Raw genomic sequence first — 11953 nt, 5'->3', positions numbered from 1 at the left:
CTCTCACTTCCCTTAGTTGGCGTTCTCCGGGAAGTTGTGTTTCACTGAGAACAGCTATATCAATGTTGTGCTTCACTAATTCTCTAGATGGCTGTTCTTCATCCAGGACAATAACTATTGATTTTGTCCATGAGTGTTCTTACATGTCAGGTGGCAAAATTTATATTTCTTTTTGTTTCTTTTCATCCATTATTTTTTTAGTTTTTCTTGACCGCAAGAATGGTGATCCCGATGGGTGCGGTTTTCCAGCCATAAAATGTGAGACAGCCTATGTTCAGGGCACATTTTCTTTGGTATCATAAGGACGACTCCTCAACCGGAGATGTTGCTGCTGATAGAGGACACCTCTATCCTGGTGCCGGTGTACAACGACTGTCACACATCTGCCGCCTGCATGCAAAGTCTTGACCGAGGGCTTCCATGCAGGTTCACAGCCCTTGCCCCCTTCATGAATCGTTCATCGCCGCAGGACTTTTCCCTAACTTGATGAAAGCCTGCACAGGTGGGATCCACATGATCTTGACGGGCTAGTGGCTGGGCCCAGTGACATGGGAAGCCGCGACGACTGGAGCAACTTTTCTCCGCCGCAGCCGTCGTCCACCTTCGTAGCCTTTGAGATCCACAGTCTCTGCCTGTTCTGCCACTTCTTGGATTGCTTTAAGTCTGGAACCTCCCCTTTGACCTTGCCGCCATGTGTGACCCTACCAGGAGCACGAGCCTCTAGAACAGACATGGGCAAACAACGGCCCGTTGGGCTTTTTAATCCTACCCGCCGAACTTGTCAAACCCGTATTGGTTGTGACTCGAACCTAATTTCCCCATTGGATTGTATGTAAATACCATTAATCCGTTCCAGACTCCTACGAACTGTATATAAATATTGTTTTTTTAAAGATTATTAAGCACAAAAATAGTTAATTACGCCATAGAATTCAGTGTAATAGTAAATTAAATGTAACAACATTGAATAACACTGAGATAACATTGAATAACAGAGAAAACTAACATTGCCGCATCAAGGTTTAGAATCGTTCAACAAGATGCTACATCAGTCGGTCGATTCTGAGAGAGAGAGAATATTCGTATGAGCAATTCATGTTTCTATTGAAAGTAAGTTAACAGTAATATTTGGGTACAGTATTGTTTTTGGAAGCATTCACCGTAATATCGTATCAACGTTTACTTCACCGCATCATCGTATGAATGATGCGAAAAGAGATTAACGGGTTCTTATGTTAGCGATTTACGTACTCGGCGCTTTTGCTCTCTAAATTACGGCTTGAATGAGGGGGAGGGGTATGACTACACTCACAATATTAATATCTTATTAGGAATTTCATATAACAAAAGTTATATACATAACTGTTACGCTTTGTGTAATTCAACAAAACAAACAACACTTAACTCCGAGTTCTCTCCAAATTTCATGAGTCCGTTCTAGACCCCACAGTTTTTTTTAAAGAGTTTAAAACAGAACACATAATAAAAGTTTAAAAAATCATTAATTATACAAACTTTTCAATAATTTCCTTCTTCACTTCGATTTTAATTTTCTTTAAAACCTTCTTCTCACCAACATTACCACTCATTACCACTTTCTCCGAAGGCAAGTTTGTAAAATAATGCATGGTACAGACAGCAGACATCTTGTGTCCGGAGATCAAAAGCAAAGTTGAAAAAGTCAGCTTATCACGCAGGACTGTGACTCGCCGTGTGGAACTGATTGATAAAAAATATATAGCCAGTCAATTAAACAAAAAGTCTGATTCCTTTGAATTATATTCACTAGCACTGGATGAAAGTACGGACGTAAAAGACACTGCTCAGCTCCTCATTTTTATCCGAGGCATTGACAGTTTTGCGATAACAGAGGAGGTTTTGACCATAGAGTCCCTGAAAGGACCAACGCGGGGAGAGGATTTGTATAACCAGGTATCTGCTGTCATCGAAAGAATGACGCTACCTCGGAGTAAACTTGTCAATGTCACAACAGATGGATCGACAAATTTAACTGGAAAAAAATGTTGGGCTGCTGAAAAGAATCCAGGATAAAGTGAAAAAGGAAAACCCTGTCCAGAATCTTATTTTCCTTCACTGCATCATCCAACAGGAATCCCTGTGTAAGTCTGTATTGCAGCTTAATCGTGTCGTGAATCCAGCCGTAAAACTTGTGAACTTTATACGAGCAAGGGGACTTCAGCACCGTCAGTTTATTACCTTCCTGGAGGAAACTGATGCGGATCATCAGGACTTGCTGTACCACTCTCGTGTCCGCTGGTTAAGTTTGGGGAAAGTGTTACAACAAGTGTGGGAGCTGAAAGAGGACATCATCGCTTTTTTGGAGTTGATGCGGAAATCTGACGAATTCCCTGAGCTAAGCGACAAGAACTGGCTTAATGACTTTGCGTTTGCTGTGGACATATTTTCACACATGAATGAGCTGAATGTGAAACTGCAGGGGAAAGATTAGTTTGTTCACGACATGTACAAACATGTGAAAGCCTTCAAATCCAGCTCACTTTGTTCTCCGGACAAATTGCGAACAAATCTTTAGCTCATTTCCCCACACTTGCCATGCAGGAAGAGGCACCGCGAAACGCAAAAAAAATACAGCAAATCGCTTGAGGACCTGCACGGATAATTCTTCCGTCGGTTCTCTGATTTCGAAAACATTGAACAGTCACTTCAGCTGGTGTCCTGTCCCCTGTCACAAGACCCTGAAACAGCACCACAGGAGCTGCAGTTGGAACTGATAGATCTTCAGTCTGACTCCGTCTTAAAAGAGAAGTTCAACTCTGTTAAACTGAATGACTTTTATGCTTCACTTAACAGTGCCACGTTTCCAAACCTCTGGAGGACTGCACAGAAGATACTGACTTTGTTTGGCTTGACTTATGTGTGTGAGCAGACATTCAGCGTCATGAACGCCAACAAAGCCCGTCACAGATCAAAGTTAACGGATCAGCACCTCAGATCTATCCTGAGAATTGCCACAACCAAAATAACTCCAGACTTGGATGCACTGGCAAAAATGGGAGATCAACAACACTGTTCCCACTGAAACTGATGATGTGTTGCTGCAGCGAGGTTGGAGCCAAATCTCCATCACACAGCCTGCGTGGCTGCTCTAACCTGTTAATATAGATAATAAAGAAGTTCAAGTGAGGTAATTGGTTTGGCGCAGGGCTCAGATGTTTTCATGATGTTTGATCAGTCACGTTACAACATGTTTTTGTACTGTTCATGTTCGTGCAATTTGTTAAATTGCCTTGCAAATAAATGCTTTGCTACCTGTTAAAGGCCAAATCCTTTCATGTAATGATTTTTACATGTCATTTATATTAATTCACACAAACACTCCATCCACCTGTTCCTGGCCCGGCCCCTCTGTCAAATGTTAGAACCCATTGTGGCCCGCGAGTCAAAAAGTTTGCCCACCCCTACTCTAGACGGCTTCGCTCTCAGGATCATTGGAACGCAGACACCTCTCCACCACGATAAGGTGGCGATGCACTGCTAAACTATACACTATAAACTACTATACACTAATATTGATTTGAAGCTTTCGTGACTGCAGGAATCCATACTCTTTGGTTCTTTTGGTAAAGTCACGTAGGTATAAAATAGATCACGTTTCGGGCGCAACACACGAACGCTTGTGTTGTGCCCGAAACGTCGTGATCTATTTTATTTTATACTATACACTACTCCACTAGACTACAATACTATACGCTACACATTTTAAACACTACACTACTGTACACCGCACGCCTATACACACTATTACTATACGCTATACACTGCACTGCACTATACTATACAAGTTCATTTATTAGGTATAGCCCTGTGAGCCATTCGGCTCTTGAATCGGGTGCAACCGCAACAAACAAAAAACACTTAATACACTACGTTATACTGTACTCTGCTATACAGAATACACTACTATACACTACACCACGATGCTAATTTGGAAACTAATTTATTTAGAATCGCTGCTCGTTGTTGCTGTTTAGTTTGTTGTTCTCCCCCGCACCTCCGACACACACACAAAGATCCCCAAAATCGCCTTCTCAGACTGTAGGGGCAAGTGCTGTTAGAAAGCAGCAGCTATGAAGGCCGGCACGGCACACGAGGGGGTGGGTGGCCAGCACCACGCCCGGCCGCCTTTGTCTCCCCAGTGCTAGCGATGTTCACTACACACCACAGCTACACCAGGGACTCATTTGAGGCTGAGTCGACCTAGGGGAGGCCCAGGACCGGTTCAGATATTCGTCACTGGTGCTGGCCGTGAGCGGGTGGTTTATCCAGACACAAAGTGCGCTAACCACTGCACCACCGCTCCCCACTCACACAGTGCGCGAACCACTGCACCACCGCTCCCCACTCACACACAGTGCGCTAACCACTGCACCACTGCTCCCCACTCACACACAGTGCGCTAACCACTGCACCACCGCTCCCCACTCACACACAGTGCGCTAACCACTGCACCACCGCTCTTCACCACCACATTACGATTCCAAGTAATCTATTGCACGCGATCTCTTATTTCGATTCCCTATGTTAATAAAACTATTTAATTCGATTCCGAAATATCGCTGACTTCGATTCTGTATCACCTTCCTTACAGCCAGTGGAGTCACGCACTGGGGAATCGAGGCGGGGTAAAATAATACCGATCCTTAAAATCGGAATCGAAGGAATGCCCGCGGTAAGACTTTCAGTCTCTGTGTCTGTCTGTGTCTTTGTGTGTCTCTCTGTGTCTGTCTGTGTCTCTGTGTCTCTGTGTGTGTCTCTGTGTGTCTTTCTCTGTGTCTGTCTGTGTCTCTGTGTCTGTCTGTGTCTTTGTGTGTGTCTCTCTCTGTGTCTGTTTGTGTCTCTGTGTGTGCGTCTGTGTGTGTCTGTGTGTCTCTCTCTCTGTGTGTCTCTCCCTGTGTGTGTCTTTGTATGTGTCTCTGTGTGTCTCTCTCTGTGTCTGTCTGTCTCTCTGTGTCTTTGTGTGTGTCTCTCTCTGTGTCTCTGTGTGTGTCTCTCACTCTGTGTGTCTCTCCCTGTGTGTGTCTTTGTATGTGTCTCTGTGTGTCTCTCTCTGTGTCTGTCTGTGTCTCTCTGTGTGTCTCTCTGTGTGTGTCTGTCTCTGTGTGTGTGTCTCTCTGTGTCTGTGTCTCTCTGTGTGTCTCTCTTTGTGTCTGTTTGTGTCTCTGTGTGTGTCTCTCTGTCGCTGTTTGTGTCTCTGTGTGTCTCTATGTGTGTGTGTGTCTCTGTCGCTGTCTGTGTCTCTGTGTGTGTCTCTCTCTGTCGCTGTTTGTGTTTCCATATGTTTGTAACGTTGTGTCTCTGTCCGTGTCTTCAGAGAGACAGAGAGACATGGAGGACAGGGGAGACTCGGTGAGACACTGAGACACACAGACAATGGGGAAACACAGAGACACGGAGACACACAGAGACACGATGACACAGACACGGTGACACACACAGAGACACGGTGCCACAGAGACACGGAGACACACACAGAGACACACAAAGACACGGTGACACACAGAGACACGGAGACACACAGAGACACACAAATACACGGTGACACACACAGAGACACAGTGACACACACAGAGACACGGAGACACACACACAGACACTGAGAAAAGACAGAGAGACACGGAGACACACAGACGGTGACACACAGAGACACGGTGACACACACAGAGACACAGTGACACACATAGACACGGAGACACACACAGAGACACGGTGACACAGAGACACGGAGACACGCACAGAGACACAGTGACACGCACAGAGACATGGTGACACGCACAGAGACATGGTGACACGCACAGAGACACAGGGACACACACAGAGACATGTTGACACGCACAGACGGTGACACACAGAGACACACACAGGGACACAGTGACACGCACAGAGACACAGTGACACACACAGAGACACGGTGAAACACAGAGACACGGTGACAGAGAGACACACACAGAGACACGGAGACACACAGAGACACGGAGACACACAGATACACGGTGACACACAGATACACGGTGACACTCACAGAGACACGGTGACACACAGAGACACGGTGACACAGAGACACGGTGACACACACGGAGACACACACAGATACACGGTGACACACACAGACAGAACCGGCCCTAGACCTTTCGGGGCCCTAAGCAAAATTTGGTTGGAGGCGCCTTTGATGTATGATTTTTTTCACCCACTAGCTCGCAGTGACTCTAGGGGGCCCTCTGCTGGCCACGGGGCCCTTTGCAATTGCAAGGGTCGCTTAGTGGTTGGGCCGGCTCTGCACACAGAGACACGGTGACACACACAGAGACAAGGTGACACAGACACGGAGACACAGTGACACACACAGAGACACGGTGACACACACAGAGACACGGTGACACACACAGAGACACGGTGACACACAGAGACACGGTGACACAGAGACACGGTGACACACACACGGAGACACACACAGATACACGGTGACACACACAGACAGAACCGGCCCTAGACCTTTGGGGGCCCTAAGCAAAATTTGGTTGGAGGCCCCTTTGATGTATGATTTTCTTCACCCACGAGCTAGCAGTGACTCTAGGGGGCCCTCTGCTGGCCACGGGGCCCTTTGCAATTGCAAGGGTCGCTTAGTGGCTGGGCCGGCTCTGCACACAGAGACACGGTGACACACACAGAGACAAGGTGACACAGACATGGAGACAAAGTGACACACACAGAGACACGGTGACACAGAGACACGGTGACACAGACACGGTGACACACACAGAGACACGGTGACACAGACACGGAGACACACACAGACACAAACACAGAGACACGGAGACACACACAGAGACATTGAGATTCACACGGAGACAGAGACACAGACACGGAGACATTAAATGTGTATAATGTATAGTAGTTTAGTGTATAGTAGTGCAGTGTATATAATATAGTGTAGAGTAGTGGACTATGTAGTGTAGTGCAGTCCACTAGATTATCCGCGATAATGACGGGGAGGACGGCCGCAGATAATTATTACAAATCACGGACAATCCAAAAATATCAATTTTTTAGGGATCTCTATGCCACAACCCAATATGTTTAAGTCGCACAGTTTTGTATATTAAAACTCAAAGGATAAATAATAAGATAAATCACTCAAAACAAAACGCAACCGACGATATTCAATGTTACTGTTTCGATTTAGAATGAATACTAACGTTGATCGATGTGCGTGCTCAGTGATGACACTTTCCTGCCCCTGAGCACAGGACACTCCGCCCACTCAGTGGATAGCAGAGTCACGCCAATAAAAATCAATCAAAATCCACCCACTGTTGTAAATATATGCAAATACTGTACTGTTTCAGGCGATCAAGTGGATATCAGATTATTCGGAGCAAATATTTGTTCGGTTTAAGCACATTAAACATAAAATTACTGTTTTTAGATGATTAATTTGGGCTTAAGGGTAAATGTATGAGTCGTTAATTTATGTCAAAATCTCAAGTGTGTGACTAATCTGCCAATTGGATAAACCACCTGCAGATTATCTACAGTATACTGTATACACTCTCTTTGGTTATTTTGGTGAAGTCACGTAGAAAGAAAACAAAAGAAATAATAGAATACGACGTTTCGATTGCAACACAAGCAGTCATCATCAGGTAGAACTACATTTTAGAGAGGGACAAAACTCAGACACGGAGACACACAGACAGACACACAAGCAGAGATAGACAACACAGAGACAACAACAACCGCCATTCGCCACTAAGTGGTGGTGACATCACCACAACGCTTGTGCCAGGCCATGTGCACCTTGAGGCCACGTGAAGTGTCCAACGCCCGCTGGCAGGAGGGCATGGGACAGACCCAGGTGCCACGGGTCGACTGACTGAGATGACCGAGATGACTGGCTGATGCACCACCTGTGCCCCCTACTGTGCCAACTTGCTGTGCTTTAGCCACCCGGCGCTCCGCTCGTTGTTGTGAGCGTCGCTCCTCCGCCCTCCGTTGTTGTTGGAGGGCGACTGCCTCCAACTGCCCAGTAGCGTCCTTCACGAGCCTCCTCTACAGAGGCCGATCTTGACACCGCTAGTACCAGTCATTGGCAAGTCCACTCAGCTCCACGTCCTCCTGTACCACATCACTCCATCTCTTCTCGAGCCCGTGCTGTGCCCGTTTAGCCCCCTCGATCCGGCTGAACAAAAGCTGTTTAGGCATGCGGTGGCTGGGCATGCGGGCTACATAACCAAGCCAACGCACCCTTGCCTGCCGGAGGAGCTCACCGATGGGACTTTGCCCAGATCTTTCAAGGATTTGTGAGCTCACACAATCCAGCCTTGTTAAACCCAGGATGGGTCGTAGGCAGGCCAGCCTAAATGTTTCTAACCAGCGAAGATGCTCCATTAGGGGGGTCCATGTTTCGCAAGTGTAGTGACATAAGGGAGGGGCTGCTGGGGGCTCTGGGATCCCAGGCGAGTCCAGACGCTTAAGCCTCTGGGCGCCAGGCGCTGGGTTCCCAGGGGGTCCAGACGCTTAAGCCTCTGGGCGCCAGGCGTTGAGTTCCCAGGGGGACCAGATGCTTAATCCCCTTGGCGCCGCCAAAGGGGGGGGCTGTGTGTGCTCTGGGATATCTGGGGGCGCACACGGCCCCACCCCTCGTTGGACCAGGCATAAAAGGAGAGCTCCCTGGACGATCAGGGCCCAGTTGTAACTCAAGACCCAAGACCCACGACCAGCCATCTGAAGACCCTGGGACGCTGTGAGAGCCAGCGCTGGGACTCTGGAACTCCCGACTCTACGACCTTGTGAGGGCGAGTTCCGGAGCGTAGCCAGAGTAGAGTATCTAGGCTGTGTAGCTAGGCTGTGTACCTAGGCTGTAACAGAGTATCAGGACTGTTGGAGAGTTGGAGGACTGTTGGAGTGTTGTATTGTAATAAAGAAGTTACCTCTACAAGTGTCTCCAGAACCCGTTACATTTGGCGTCAGAAGTGGCTATGGAGACAAGAAGTAAGCCACGTACCTTCAGTCCTGACGGCGATGAAGAGGAGCAGGCAGCGATGGGGCGGCCAACGCCGGCCGACAGCGACGCTGCACCGCCGGCCGACAACAACGCCGCATCGCCGGCTAAGCAGCTGTCTGCTCCGCCGACCGTCCCCTCTCCAGCGTCGGGAGCAGAGATGGAGGAGGCGCTGCTTTGCCTCGCAGAGCTGCTCTGCGCCACCGCCTCCCTCCTGGGCGACATGCGGTGCTCGCGGCCGATGGCGGGAGGGAGAGAGGAGGCGCGGCGCTCGCCCGAGCCCGCCGCCGCCGCCACAAACATGGTGGACGCCGCCGCCATTCCCGCCACCGGCGTCCCCCCCACGGATGTGAGGGATACTTCCGGGAATGACATCACTTCCACCGGAGGAGCAGTGACCGCTGGGAGCGACGTCACTTCCGGGCCCAGCGTGGGCCAACCCGGAGATGCTGCGTCATCAGCGCTGCGTCCCTCACCGCCGGGTGACAGCTGTTTGCAACCTAGCAACGCCGCGTCATCAGCGCTGCGACCTTCACTGCCGGACGACAGCTGGCTTCAACCTAGCATACCGCGTCATCAGCGCTGCGACCGGACAGTGAGGGCGCCATTCTTACTCTAACCAGCGCCAGGGCCGGCACATGGACCAACCCGCTGGTCGCCGCCTTTGCTGCTCTGGCCAAAGGTTGGAGGTCGGGAGACCAGGCCCCTGACACTTCGTACATTTTATGCCCTCCGGATTAATGATTTTTTTGTTGATATTTTCTTCATTGTCATCGGGGAGTCGTGACTGTTGTTGAGTAAACTGTGTGGAGCTTCGCTCGTGAGTGTTGTCAATGTGTGTGCGAAACTTTGCTTGTAATTGTTAACAATGTATGGTTTGTATTGAGCTTTGTTCGTGATTGTTAATGTATAGCTTGTGCTGTCATTGTTAACGATGTATATACTGTATGGGGCATTTATCTTGAGATGGTGACATGCTGCCAAGGATTTGGAATTGTCATGCTGGCTCTCAAATATCTTGGGGTGCAGATCCTGACCAGGATGGCCCAGCGGGTGTTGCGTGTCTAACACGAGAGTTGTGGTCCCGTCATGCTATGGCTGACGGCTTGACCTGACAGCCCGGAGATAGAGACACTCCGTGGCATGTCTAGCCTAGTGGGCTGTGTGCTCACATGGCTCGGAGAGTGTGGTCCCGTCATGTGATGGCTGACGGCTTGACCTGACAGCCCGGAGATTGAAACACTCCGTGGCATGTCTAGCCTAGTGGGTTGTGCGCTCACAGGGCTCGGAGAGTGTGGTCCCGTCATGGAATAGCGGACGGCTTGACCTGACGGCCCGGAGGTTGAGACCCTCCGTGGTACGTCTGGAGCAGTAGGCTCGCCCTGACGGCCCGGAGATTGAAGCACTCCGAGGCGCGTTGAAACAGTGGGCTGGAGATTCGTGGTGTTCAGGTGTAGTTGTCCCGTTACGTTGGGACTGTATCCCTCAGTTGTTAGGGTGCATGTTGTGCAGGGAGTGAACAATGGGTCGTCTCAGACCGGTCAGTACAGCTATATGCTGCGATGCGAGTCTTTGAGAGAGATTGGGTCTCAGCTCGGTCGGTACAGCTATATGCTGCGATGCGAGTCTTGGAGAGAGATTGGGTCTCAGATCGGTCGGTACAGCTATATGCTGCGATGCGAGTCTTGGAGAGAGATTGGGTCTCAGATCGGTCGGTACAGCTATATGCTGCGATGCGAGTCTTGGAGAGAGACTGGGTTGAAGTCCCCCCCGATATGGCCGACGTGCGCGGTTTTAGGATCGAGACGCCACGTTGGAAAGGCGGGGGGTGCAAACGGTTGACATGTAATGTCGGTGGTGGTCCTCATTGAGGGCTGCTGGGACACAAGCACGGGATGCCTTGGAGATGCGGTTCGCGCGTGCGGCCACCATTTATGGACAGGAGCAGGCAGATTTATTTTGGTTGTGTCATGTAAATTTTATATATATATTTAAAAATGTAGATACTGGAGCAGCCCTGAAGTGCGACTTCTTTGCCCAGTACATGGGTCGGCCCTGAAGTACGACTTCTCGACCCGGGATGTAGACAGACGTCCGGATAAGTGTGTGTAGAGGGATGCTCGACATGTTGGTCTTCGCCTTCTCTCCACCTGACGGATGGGAGGCTGGCAGAGTGGTGTGGATCCCTGCCATCCATGCGGTGGTTGTGTGATTTCGGTTCGATTACCGGTGTTGGTTGTGCATCCAACGCGTCGGAATCTGTATATTTGTTGTTGTTAATTCCCCGTTTTCTATGCGGATCCCGAGGAGGGCTAGGTGTGCCGCAGGTCGTTTGTTCACATGTCATTGCTTCACCTTTTTGTTGATTGATGCTTGTGAAGTACCGGTGAAGACACTTGACGCCGAGGTTGAGGCACACGGATATTTATTCAACACAGCTCGTATGTGACATACAGCACTGGAGGGGGTATCGGCCCCCTCACCCGACTAGCTAAGGATACACTTCCTAGCTAAGTCCTAGCCTGCCTCACGGTCCTCCACTACTGGGCTAGGGGAGGCTACTTGGCCCGACACTGGTAAGTCGGGCCGGTACCCGGAGTCCCAGACCAGCTCTTAGAAGAGCACCGGCTCTGGCTTTCGGGACCACGCCGCTGGCTCAGTCCTGTTCGGCCCTGATAAGGACATCGAACGAGGGGAGTCCAGGGCTCTATCTAAGACGTCTTCAGTCTTCTTAGTTAACTATAACATAACTGACTCGAGCCCATATAACGTCCCCTTTTATACCCAACCCTCCTTGAGGGGTGGGGCCCCGGGGGATCATAACGCCAAACCAGCCCCCCCCAGGGTGTCTGGCTCGGACGTCGCAGAGGGCATCTCCCTGTGCACACACGTAGCCCCGCCCACTGTGTTTGT

The 11953-nt window shown here is 49.6% G+C and overlaps 1 protein-coding gene across 2 annotated transcripts in view; it reads left to right on the top strand.

The window, feature by feature from the left end:
- The first annotated feature begins 4651 nt into the window (after window positions 1–4651).
- LOC133339334 (uncharacterized PE-PGRS family protein PE_PGRS54-like) overlaps window positions 4652–11953 on the top strand; it is a 38098-nt gene continuing 30796 nt past the window's right edge. The window contains exons 1-2 of one of the 2 annotated variants that reach the window (XM_061547454.1): window positions 4652–4711; window positions 5354–5388. In XM_061547454.1, coding sequence (XP_061403438.1) covers window positions 5368–5388 — 21 coding nt within the window. In that variant the 5' untranslated portion in view covers window positions 4652–4711; window positions 5354–5367. Of the gene's footprint in view, window positions 4712–4746; window positions 5389–11953 lie in introns of those variants that run through there. The other variant, XM_061547453.1, reaches the window with a different exon arrangement.

The sequence above is a fragment of the Lethenteron reissneri genome, unplaced genomic scaffold (genome assembly GCF_015708825.2).
Source record: "Lethenteron reissneri isolate LAM-NWPU_2019-01 unplaced genomic scaffold, ASM1570882v1 scaffold_1845, whole genome shotgun sequence".
NCBI classification, from domain to species: domain Eukaryota; kingdom Metazoa; phylum Chordata; class Hyperoartia; order Petromyzontiformes; family Petromyzontidae; genus Lethenteron; species Lethenteron reissneri.
Note: the sequence above shows the minus strand (reverse complement) of the source record. Positions and strands in the feature narration are given on the sequence as shown.